The sequence below is a fragment of the Babylonia areolata genome, chromosome 32, assembly GCF_041734735.1.
Source record: "Babylonia areolata isolate BAREFJ2019XMU chromosome 32, ASM4173473v1, whole genome shotgun sequence".
NCBI lineage: Eukaryota > Metazoa > Mollusca > Gastropoda > Neogastropoda > Buccinidae > Babylonia > Babylonia areolata.
Genome location: NC_134907.1, coordinates 17516734 through 17529515, shown reverse-complemented (window position 1 = coordinate 17529515; position 12782 = coordinate 17516734). Strand labels below are relative to the sequence as shown.

Here is a 12782-nt window from a genome sequence, read left to right as displayed (position 1 = left end):
TGTTCTGTCAGAAATAAATGAGAAGCAAGCATGCGAATATACGTGCCCTAAATATAGGGTAATGGTTAGGTATGTTTAGGGTTAGTTTGGGTTGGTTAGGGTCGACTAAGGTTAGCGTTAGCATTAGGATCGACTAGGGTTTGGGTTAGTGTTGGTTACAGTTGGGGTTATGGTTAGCATTAGAGTTAGTTACTGCTAGGTTTAGGGTTAGTTTTTGTTAGGATCACGGTTGGGGTTAAAGGTTAGGGTTTGTTAATTCAAACTCACTCCACACGTTCTCTAAATATTCCCAGCAAATCGAAAACACACACACACAACACACACACACACAACGCACAACGCACAACTGCCAACTTTCGAATCATTGCTTCCACAAATTCCAACAATTACTTCTTATATATATTGACAGACTTTGTACAGAGATTGACAGACATTGTACAGAGATTGACAGACATTGTACAGAGCTTGACAGACATTGTACTGACATTGTGCACGTGCAGGGCTGTGGTCTGAAGTATCTGCTAACACAGACAGAACGATGACGTTGAGCCGACCCGTCAGGGAACCATTGTCAACAACAACAGCAGCATCGTCTGTGCGTTGTTTGGAGCTGCTGTGTCAGGTGTTTAGAAAGATGGGGGCCCACGGTGCCTGCCTGCCTGGGCGAACTGGGGGGGGTGGGGGCGGGGGAAGAAAGGGGAATATATATAGACAAAGAAAACGAGCAAGTAAATGAAAAAACAAAAGCAAAAATGACAACCCGAAGCACAGACACACAGGCAGAGACAGGCAGAGACGGACAGACAGAGACACACGCACATGCAGTCAACACACACACACACACACACAAACATACCCCCCCCCCCCCCCCCCGGCCCCCCACTCCCCCCCTCCCCCTCCCGACACACACACTATTATTGTTATTATCATCATCAATGTTATTGTGATTTTATTTCTCATTGTTACTACTACTACTGTTGCTACTACTACCACTACTACCAAAACAAATTAAAAATAATAATAATAATAATAATGCAACAAAAAAAATAATAACATCAAGAACGACAACAACAACCACAACTAAGATGACGACGACAACAACGACCGTGATCAATATTACCCGAAACAGTTGGTCTGTCATGGCAGGTGTGTAGTTCACCTTGAGACTACTACTGTTACTACTACTAGTACTGCTACTACTACTACTACTGCTGCTGCTGCTACTACTACTACTACTACTACTACAACGATGACAACGACCGTGGTCAAATTTACCTGAAACAGTTGGTCAATCATGGTGTAGTTCACCTTGAGACTACTACTGCTGCTACTGTGACGATGACAACGACCGTGCTCAGTATTACCTCAAACAGTTGGTCAATCATGGCAAGTGTGTAGTTCACCTTGAGACTATTACTACTACTACTGCTGCTGCTATTACTACTACAATGATGTGCCATATAAGTATCCATTAGTAATATTATTACTACTACCACAACGACAACAAGAAAAGACGCTAAAACAACAACTACCACTACTATTACGAAGATGACGGCGACGAAGGCCGTGGTCAGTATTACCTCAAACAGCAGGTCCACCATGGCAGGTGTGTAGTTGACCTGAAGGCCCACCACAGGTATTCTCAGCAGTACGAGGATCGGTCGCAGTAGATGTCTGCGCCAGTCGGGGCAGCGATTTGGGTCATACTGCAGATTGGCCGCGAAGCAGGCGATGAAATTGTGGAACACCCTGAAAATGTGAAGGAACATCCTCTGAATCTTCTTCATCTTCAATCTTTATCTTCATCCTTCATCTTCATCCTTCATCTTCCTCCATCCTCCTCCTTTCACATCCTTCCATCCTACAACAACCACAACTAAGACACGACACAAGACCGTGATCAATATTCCCAAACAGTTGTACTGTCAGGCGTGTTAGTCACCTTGGAACTATGTTGACTACTACTAGTTGCTACTACTATATGCTTCTACTACTATACACTACTACAATGATGACAACGACCGTGTCAAATTTAACTGAAAATTGGTAAATCATGGAGTAGTTCTTACACTTGCTAGATACTGTGACGATGACGACGACCGTCTAGTATTACTCAACAGTTTGTCAATCATGCAAGTTGTGTAGTTCACCTGACTATTACTATCTATGCTTGCTATTATACTAAATGATGTGCATAAGTATCCATTATACTTTTATTTACTACCACAACGCGAAGAAAAGCCTAAAACACAACCATACTATACGAAGATTGACGCGACGAGCCGTGGTCAGTATACTCAGCAGTCCACTGGCAGTGTGTGTTGACCTGAAGGCCACCCAGGTATTCTCAGGACGTGATTCGTTCATTCCTCCTTCCATCCTCTTCGGAAGATCGTAATCTTCTTCATCTTCAATCTTTATCTTCATCCTTCATCTTCCTCCATCCTTCTCCATTCATCCTTCCATCCTCCTTCCATCCTCCTTCCATCCTCCTTCCATCCTCCTTCCATCCTCCTTCCATCCTCCTTCCCTTCCATCCTCCTTCCATCCTTCTCTCCTTCCATCCTCCTTCCATCCTTCTCTCCTTCCATCCTTCTTCCATCCTTCTCTCCTTCCATCCTTCTCTCCTTCCATCCTTCTCCTTCCATCCTCCTTCCATCCTTCCATCCTCCTTCCATCCTTCTCTCCTTCTTCCATCCTCCTTCCATCCTTCTTCCATCCTTCTTCGGTCGTGGGCTGTAACTCCCACGTTCACGTGTATGTACACGAGTGGGATTGTACGTGTATGACCGTTTTCCCCCTGCCATGTAGGCAGCCATACTCTGCCTTTCGGGGGTGCGCATGCTGGGTACGTTCTTGTTTCCATAACCCACCGAACGCTGACATGGGTTATAGGATCTATAACGTGCGTATTTGATCTTATGCGTGCCTGTACACGCGAAAGCGGGTTCAGGCACAAGCAGGTCTGTACATATGCTGACTTGGGAGATTGGAAATACCTTCACCCTTTAAACCACCAGGCGCCGTTACCGAGATTCGAACCCGGGACCCTCAGATTGAGAGTCCAACGCTTTAACCACTCGGCTATTGCGCCCGTTGTCCTTTGAATAATTCGACATTTGATATAGATAGATAGACAGATAGATAAATTCAAAAATGAAAGAAAAAGATCTGCACTCCTCCTTTCCTTTATTCAAAGAACAAGAGACAAGACCTTCAAGACTCACTTGTGATACACACTATCCAGTATTTAAAAAATATATTAAATTGTGTTTTGTATTCAATTATATAAAGCTTCGGGGTGGGGGAGAAGAAAAAAAAAAGTATGTTAGCATATTCAAACCAAGTACATTCGCTTCAAGAGCAAGACGGCTTTCTTACAGCACTAATGGGCACCGACCATTAATGTTCAAAAATCAGTATTTAAAGGTATGTTGCTGTTGATGTTTGCATCATTAATCGACAACGGTACTGGAGGTGATAACGCTGTAATATTTTGGTGTGTCTCAATTATTTAAGATTTTTTTTAAATTTTTTATCAAAGTCCTCGGTAAATTGGACGTTGCTATCGTCTTAAGCACATCGCAACATGTAGCCGTTTCCCCAAGATCTGCGTGTTAGACAGGAAACTACAACACGGTCCATTCAATTTCTCTTACATGTTCATTCTAGTTAATTCAGTAGCCACTTTCAAAATGTTCATATGCAGTAAACACGTCGACAGACACACACACACACACACACACACCTGTCCTGTCCAGAATTTCTATTTCTTTTTTTTTTAATTGCAAACAAGGTCAGGCCGTCTTCAAACCAAACCATGAATTGTGATGTTTGACGGGGGTCTAAGGAGGAGGGGGGGTGCGGGGGGGGGGGATACAGCTTAATCCGGAAGACTTACAACCTCTCATGGGTATGATTGTGAAGGTTTTTCCCCCCCCTGCTATGTTTAACCCCAATTTGGTATTGACAGAGGAAGTATTTCCAGAGAAAATGAGTTTTCTTCTCCATCAATCCTTCGCATTCAATCTTATCTACCGCCCCTCCCCACCCCCACCCCCCATCCACCATACCCCCTCCCCTCACCCCCCCTACCCCCATCCTACTCTCGTGCTCCTCTCTTTTCCATCTTCCCGACACAACATACACGCACGCGCGCGCACACACACACACACTCACTCACTCACACACACACACAGAGAGAGAAAGAGAGAGAGAGAATCTAATATCAAAGTGAAAAGACGTTACATTAAGGAAAGAAACACACGCACGCACGCACGCACGCACACACACAGAATCTAATATCAAAGTGAAAAGATGTTGCATTAAAAATAGAAACACACACACACACACACACACAGAGGGAGAGAGAGAGAGAGAGAATCTAATATCAAAGTGAAAAGACGTTACATTAAGGAAAGAAACACGCACGCACGCACACACACACACACACAGAATCTAATATCAAAGTGAAAAGACGTTACATTAAGGAAAGAAACACACGCACGCACGCACGCACACACACACACACACCACACAACACACACACAACAACAACACAACACACACACCACTACTCTACTCTCCTTTGGTTGCTGGCAACCAGCTGCGAAATGTTGGCAGTCTGGAAAAAGTTTTGGGACGCCTCAAAATCCCCCATGCCTTCAACGGCTGAGGCGGCCTGCCAGCAATGGTCAAAGAGAGACGTTGAGTTACTGCGGCAGGAGTCGTCTGCTACCAAATCGCTATCAGTCAACCTGTCCAGCACTGCAACAACGACGGTAAGGACAATAAGAATGATAATAACAATGATGATAATAATAATGATAATAATGAATACTTGAGCGCTTTCCTCCCTGAAAGGGAGCTCAGAGCACTTTACAATAAACATAAAGAGCACACAAACACACACACACACGCACACAAACACACACACACTCGCGCGCGCGCGCACACAGACACTCACACCACACACGCACGGACGCACGCACACGCCCATACCCCCCTTCCTCCTCCCCCCGTCCCCCTCCTCACAGACATACACACACACACACACACGCGCGCACACACACACACGCACACACACACAGGACGGGGATGGGATTCGAAACCACACCCTCAAAGACACCGCATTGGCAAAGACAAGCGTCTAAACCACTCGGCCCACCACCTTGTCCTTGCTGACAATGTAGTGTACTCACAATGATTCATCCAAGGGGCGATCTCGGTTCCATTCGCTTTGCAGATCGTGCGAGTCTGCTGAGCCAGACTGTTGAGGTATCGTTGTTGGTCGGCGTCACAGTCGCTGATGGCTTCAGCAAAACACTGTCGAACCCTCGGCATGGCCTCGCTACAGTACAGAAAGATTTGATTGGTTGCTTTGTGGCTTGAGGCTTTGTTAATAATAATAGTTTCAGTTCAGTTTCAGTTTCAGTAGCTCAAGGAGGCGTCACTGCGTTCGGACAAATCTATATACGCTACACCACATCTGCCAAGCAGATGCCTGACCAGCAGCGTAACCCAACGCGCTTAGTCAGGCCTTGAGAAAAAAAAAAAGATACATACAAAAAAAAGAACTACTACTTATAATAATAATATGTATAAGGCGCAAAAACTTGAAGTCAACTATAAGCGTACAAAAATAAATAAAATAAAATAAATAAAAATAAATAAATGAATAAATTAAATAATACTATAATAATAAAAAAATAATGAATAATAAAATAAAATAATAATAAAATAAAGATAAAATAAATAAATAAATAAAATAAGTAAATAAAAAGACAACAATGATGATAAGCAAATAAATGTAAAAAATGCAGACACATTATATAATAATAATAACGGATACTTCTATAGCACACTGTCCAGAAATGTGCTCGATGTGCTTTACAGAAACGCTTTTGTTAACATAAAACATTACATCAATGTTACATACACACACCAAAATGTGACCACACACACACACACACACACACACACACACACACACACACACACACACACACACTGCATAATACATTTTAACATACATGTGAATCTAACAGCTACCTTAACATACACATACACACAGGCTGGCACAAACTTACATAAACACACGCACACACAATACACATTCATATACATGCATGTAGTTATGTACACATACATATGTAGACACACATAGTCAAATAAATTTATGTAAATCAATTGGCTCACTTATGTGTTTATTTTAGTACAAGATTCAGTTTATCTAATAGTGACCTTGTGTTTCGGTTGTGCACACAACTACACATATACATACACAACTACACAGACAAAAAAAACACAAAAAAAACAAAACAAAAAAAACCTACCCCTCCCCCCCTTACACACAAACTACACACACACACACACAACTAACCCCCCCCCCACCCCCACCCCCACAACCACACACACACAACTACACATACACACACAACTAACCCCCCCACCCCCCACCCCCACAACCACACACACACAACTACACATACACACACAACTACACACACACAAAAACAACAAAAAATACCCCCTCCGCCCGCCCCCCCCCCCACATACACACACACAACCCCCCCCCCGCCCCCCCCCGCCCCTCCCCCCCTCACCCACAGAGAGGAAGAGAGACGAAGCCACTATTACCTGCAGACTTTCGTGGCATAGTTCCGCAGCGAGACGACACTCATTTGTGTCAACAACCCTCGGTTCTCCCTCCACAGTTTTCGGAAAGGACTTTCTCCCCCCGGGCAAGGGTTCCCGAACAACTCCACGACAGCACTGCCGCTGGTGCATTTCTTTCCCGTGATCTTAGTGCTGCTGCTTACTTCTGCTAAAAAAAAAAAAAAAAAATAAATAAATTTAAAAAAAAAGAAAAGGAAAGATTTACACACACACACACACACACACACACACACACACACACACACACACACACACACACACACACACACACACACACACACACACACACAGCACCCCAACACACACACACACACACACACACACACAGCACCCAACACACACACACACACACACACGCAAACACACACGCACACACACACACACACACACAGTTACCTGCAACGGACAGGACAAACAGCAGAGCAGTGAAAAACTGCTTCATCTTGAAAAAAAAATTCTTCTTCGTCGTGCAGAACAGTTAAAAGACTGGCTGAAATCTCCGCTGCTTTCCTTCTCGCAACTGTTGGTTTCTGTGGACGATTCGCTATTTGAGCGGCACACGGCCAATTTTAAACGCCCCTCTTGGTCAAAGTTTTGACAGCGAGGTAAACACGTAAGCTGTGTCAATTTCAACAAACAAATGGTACGCACAATCACAGCACAATTACACTGCAATTTTGCGAATAACAGGACATTATGGTGAATTTCACTTTCAAATATGACCTTTCGACAAGTCGTGGCGTTTGGAAATCATCATTCAAACATGAGAAGAATGTCAAAGAAGGAAAGGGGGATGGGGGGGGGGAGAGAGAGAAGAGGGGAGGAGAGAGAGAGTGTGGTAAGATGGGTGGAGAGAGAGAGGGGGAGGGGAGGGAGGGAGACAGAGGGAGGGAGCGAGAGAGGGGGGGAGGGAGAGAGAGAGGGGCAGAGAGAGAGAGAGAGAGAGGGAGGGAGGGAGGGAGGGAGAGAGACACAGAGAGAGAGAGATGGTGTGTGAGAGAGGTAGAGGGAGGGAGGGAGACAAAGAGAGAGATGGAAGAGGAGGGGGGGTGCAATAAAAGAGTGAGAGGGAGGGAGAGAGAAAGAGAGAGATGGTGTGTGTGAGAGAGACAGAGGGAGGGAGGGAGAGAGACAGAAGAGAGAGATGGAAGGGGAGGGGGTGTGCAATAAAAGAGAGAGGGACATACAAAGCATGAGGCAGACAGACAGACAGACATATTTCGAGTTAGACCTTATCTCGTGAGAGACGGAGACAGGGAGAATGAGAGAGACAGAAGCAGACAGCCATGCAGACAGACGAACAGATAAACAGAAAGAAAGAAAGAGAGACAGACAGACAGAGATAGACTATGAATTTTCAGATATATTTCATTTGGTTTCTATTATCTTGGGGATTTCATGCTGAATGGACAATAAGAATTTTTTATGTCAGTGGTTGTGGCAGCGTCAAAGTCTCTCTCTCTCTCTCTCTCTCTCTCCCCCTCAGACACACACACACACTTAAGACACACATATACAGACGAGGCACACACACACACACACACACACACGCACGCACGCACGCACGCCACATATCTAAATCAAACAAACACTAAGAATAATAATAAAATGTCAAAGCTCTCTCTCTCCCTCTCTCTCTCTCCCTCTCTCCCTCTCTCTCTCTCCCTCTCTCCCTCTTTGTATTGTTCTCTATTTCTTTCTCTCACCATCTGTCACGTGACCGGTAAAGGTTGAGGACCCACCTACAACCCGACCGGCCCCGCGCAATCCAATAAAAGAAAAATTTAAGAAAAATGGGTCTCCGGATCCTCGAAGCTCAATTAAGTGCAGCCAGCGCCAAGAATTTATACACAATACCAAACTTTATTCACTCACTCACACAGACATACTGACAACCGAAACAGTGACGCCAAAACTATTTCCCTTAATCCCCCCCCCCTCCCACCCCCAAACTTACTAACCCGCTAATACAACTCGCCACATCATTTCAAGCTTTGTTTGTTTGTATTTTAAGTGGGAATGAGAGAAAAATAAATAAACAAATAAATCACATTCGCTCGAACACACACACTCACCCCTCTTGTGCACTGCTCTCACACATGCACACGCATCCTCTACCGTCCATGTACGGCTCGCATTGGTCCTGAACACGAGGGTCCATGCCACAGACAATCCAAGATGCCGGCGACCACGGAGAGTCCTAGTCCTCCTGCAGACAGGGCATGCAAAGCGGCAATCTTCATGTGCGTCGGGGACACCCCTGTGACAGTCTCAGGAAATTCACAGGCGCAGGGAAACCTGCGGGTGCCCAGGACAACGGCGGAGGCTGGGGAAGGTGGATTGCGTGAGTCCAAGACGACCTTAACACCCGGGGAACGTGCGGGGCTCGTCGGAACACTCTTCGGAGCTGTAAAGAGACTCGAGCCAAGAGTCAAGCACAAGAAAAACAATGCATGTGCTAAAGCAGACACACAGAGGGGTTTCGCACACACTCACACGTACAGCTGAATGCCTTAACACAACTGTTTATAATGATCACATACAAAAACAAGAGGCAAGGCCTTCAAGACTCACTTGTGATAAATTAAGTCCCCTAGCATTAATTACAGAGTAATTTCCCTTTTTTACTACCTGCACCAAAACGTTTGCAAAATGAATAAAAAGTCCATGCTTAGCAAAAGAATTTCCTGTTTGAACAAAAAATGATAATGACTGCTCTTGTTGTTGTGTCAGAATAAGAGGTCAAAGTGCCAAGTTTAGAGAATACAAAAAATATAAATATAACAGTAAATGCAGTTTGCATATAATTAGGCTTCTTTTATTTCATTTTATTTTATTTTTTTTGTGCCCATGCCCAGAGGTGCAATATTGTTTTAAACAAGATGACTGGAAAGAACTGATTTTTTCCTATTTTTATGCCAAATTTGGTGTCAACTGACAAAGTATTTGCAGAGAAAATGTCAATGTTAAAGTTTACCACGGACACACAGACACACAGACACAGACACACAGACACACACACACAGACACACAGACACACACAACCGAACACCGGGTTAAAAACAGACTCACTTTGTTCACACAAGTGAGTCAAAAAAACAAACCAGAATATGTGTGCACACAGACATACATAAATCTGAATCCTCAAGGATTGGCAGGGCCATACTGCACTGAAATTAAAGTATATATTTTAAATGCATCAACAACACAACACCACCAAAAAAACTGAAATACATATCAGTGGCCGCTCCCTGTCTGTAGAAAAGCAACAACAAAACTAACATTCTTCACTCTCTTCCGATCTGACTCACCTCAAGAGCTCGTGAGGAAAAAAAAAAAAAAAAACATTAGGGAGATTAAATCCCTGGAACTAGAACCTAGTTCCAGACCTCCTGGTCGGACACGGACCCAGGAAATGTAGTGGCACTGGAGGCCCCCAAAACCGAACTGAATCGGCAAAAAACTCCTCACTCCAAAATGAATGGAGCAGGAACTGGAAAAGAAACCACCTCTCCCTGACTGGGTGCAACTGCCAGTGATTAAAGCATCTTACGATGCCCACGACATCGACAGGTGAGTTTTCCTTATCAGACCTGTAGCTCAGCTTAATAATAACGTGCAGATATACATGCACGAGAAAAAAAAAGAAAACAACCACCTGAGCTGACTATGAGGGAAGGAAGGAACACACACTCACGCGCGCGTACACACGCACACATGCCCGCACGTACAGAAAGAAAGAAAGAAAGGGGGGGAGGCGGGGGGGGCGGGGGGGGGGGAGAGAAGGAGAGCGAAAATCATGACGTATTCGAGGGGTCAGGTTGACCAAAATTTCCTTTTTTTTTCCCAACACTACACTGTCGCACGGGACACCCTCACTCCCATGTATGTGTGTGTGCGCGCGCTTTGTGTGTGTGGGTGCGTGCGTGCGTGCATATGTAGTGTGGGTCGGTGTGTGTGTGCTCTGTGTGTAGGTGGGTGCGTGTGTGCGTGCTTATGTGAGTGTCTATGTGAATGCATGCGTGCATATGTGTATGCGTGCGTGCTTGTGTGTGTGTGTGTGTATGTGTGTGTGTGTGTGTGTGCGCGCGCGCGCGCGACTATGCGAGGCGTGCGTGTGGGGGAGCGGGCAAGAGGTGCATGGGGGAGGGGGGGGCAGGAGGAGGGTAGACATGTGTGTATATGTGCATGTGCTTACACGTGCGTGGGTGGTGGTGGAGGAGGTAAGGCAATGCGCGCGCATCAAAATGAATAACAAAGGGAGCAATTTAAACACACACACACACACACACACACACACACACACACACACACACACACACACACACACACACACAGCCCGCAAACACACACACACACACACACACACACACACACACACACACACACACACACACAAGATGCGTCAATTCCTACGCGATGCGCATAATCACTGCAATTGACTGCAATTTCGTGAGAAACTTGACGACATCCCCCTTTTAAATCCTGCTTGTTTTGGTTGGTGCCGCTGGAATTTATTCGAAACTATGAGCCGAGAAAAGAGTACAGACAGTGTTATAGGCTGCTGGAATTATGTAGAAACGTGTGTGCGTGTGTGTGTGTGTGTGTGTGTGTGTGTGTGTGTGTGTGTGTGTGTGTGTGTGTGGTTGTGTTTTCTACCTTCATTTTTCTTAATTCTTGCAATTACAACACAACCACCCGCCTAACACCGACCCCATACCCACATACACACACTCGCTGACACACATGAATTTTACAGCTTGTTAACCCTTACCCATTAGCACTGCTCATATATATATATATATATGGGGAGGATTGGGTGTAGGGGATGAGAGAGAGTGTGTGTGTGGGGGGTAGGGGGGGTGGAGTAGGGGATGAGTGTGTGTGGGGGGACAGGCGGGTAGGGGATGAGTGTGTGTGGGGGTGGGGATGAGTGTGTGTGGGGGGGGGGGGGGTAGGGGACGAGTGAGTGGGGGGGTAGGGGATGAGTGTGTGTGTGGGGGGATGAGTGTGTGTGTGGGCGGGGGGGTAGGGGATGAGTGTGTGGGGGGGAAGGGGATAGGGGATGGGAGGGGGGGGGGGGTTGGGGAAGGGGATGAGTGTGGGCGGAGGAAGGGGGTTGGGGTTAGGGGATGAGTGTGGGGGGGGAGGGTCGGGGGATGGGATGAGTGTGTGGGGGGGAGGGGGTTGGGGTAGGGGATGAGTGTGTGGGTGTGGGGGGATGGGGTTGGGGGTAGGGGATGAGTGTGTGGGTGGGGGGGAAGGGGGTTGGGGGGTAGGGGATGAGTGTGTGGGTGTGGGGGGAGGGGGGTTGGGGGTAGGGGATGAGTGTGTGGGTTGGGGGGAGGGGGTTGGGGGTAGGGGATGAGTGTGTGGGTGTGGGGGGAGGGGGTTGGGGGTAGGGGATGAGTGTGTGGGTGTGGGGGGAGGGGGTTCGGGGTCGGGGATGAATGTGTGGGTGTGGGGGAGGGGGTTGGGGATAAGTGTGTGTGTGTGGCGGTGGGGTAAGGGATGAGTGTGTGGGTGGAAGGGGGTGGGTAGGGGATGTGTGTGGTTGTGTGGGTGGGGTGGGAGTAGGGGATGAGTGTGTGATGGAGGGGTTGGCGGTATGGGATGAGTGTGTGTGTGTGTGCGGGGGGGTGGGGGTAGGGGATGAGTGGGGGGGTTGGGGGTAGGGGATGAGAGAGGGGGTTCTCACACACACACACACACACACACACACACACACACACACACACACACACACACACACAAACAAACAAAACAAAACCCACAAAAAACCAACTACACACACATACACACACACACCTTAAAAAAAGAAAGAAAAAAAAACAGAAAAAAACAGCCCATTTCAAACAACCAGTTCACCAAGTACTCTAATATTCCACCTATGCTCTGTTCCAAACAGATACGTGTACATAATGGACATAACGCCTAACAAATACAACCATGTGCATCTTCCATAAGCAGAGATAGACAGACCCCTCTCTCTCTCTCTCTCTCTCTCTCTCTCTCTCTCTCAACCCCATCATTACTTTGACACTCAGCACACGAATTAACCACCGTTGTACTGCTGGCAATATTGACTCTGTCATTTGCTACCG

At 46.3% G+C, this 12782-nt stretch overlaps 1 protein-coding gene across 2 annotated transcripts; it reads right to left on the bottom strand.

Moving 5' to 3' along the window:
- Positions 1-432: 432 nt before the first annotated feature.
- LOC143276582 (uncharacterized) lies at positions 433-7231 on the bottom strand. Of its 2 annotated transcripts, none has more exons than XM_076581180.1 (6): positions 7075-7231; positions 6640-6826; positions 5202-5350; positions 4589-4767; positions 1581-1751; positions 433-668 (listed from the first exon to the last, which is right to left on the bottom strand). In XM_076581180.1, exons 1-6 carry the CDS (start codon positions 7118-7120, stop codon positions 627-629), a joined length of 774 nt encoding a protein of 257 aa, XP_076437295.1. In that variant the 5' UTR covers positions 7121-7231; the 3' UTR covers positions 433-626. The 2 variants fall into 2 exon arrangements, with proteins under 2 accessions (XP_076437295.1, XP_076437296.1); XM_076581181.1 differs by having other exon boundaries at positions 6640-6823; positions 7075-7229.
- Between the last annotated feature and the right edge of the window lie 5551 nt (positions 7232-12782).

Excerpts from the sequence above, each read along its gene's own strand:
- LOC143276582 (XM_076581180.1), bottom strand. The coding sequence starts at position 7,120 with ATGAAGCAGTTTTTCACTGCTCTGCTGTTTGTCCTGTCCGTTGCAG. Across the intron at positions 6,827-7,074 it reads GTTTGTCCTGTCCGTTGCAG|CAGAAGTAAGCAGCAGCACT; the intron begins GTAACTGTGTGT and ends TTTTTTTTTTAG. Across the intron at positions 5,351-6,639 it reads TATGCCACGAAAGTCTGCAG|CGAGGCCATGCCGAGGGTTC; the intron begins GTAATAGTGGCT and ends TCTGTACTGTAG.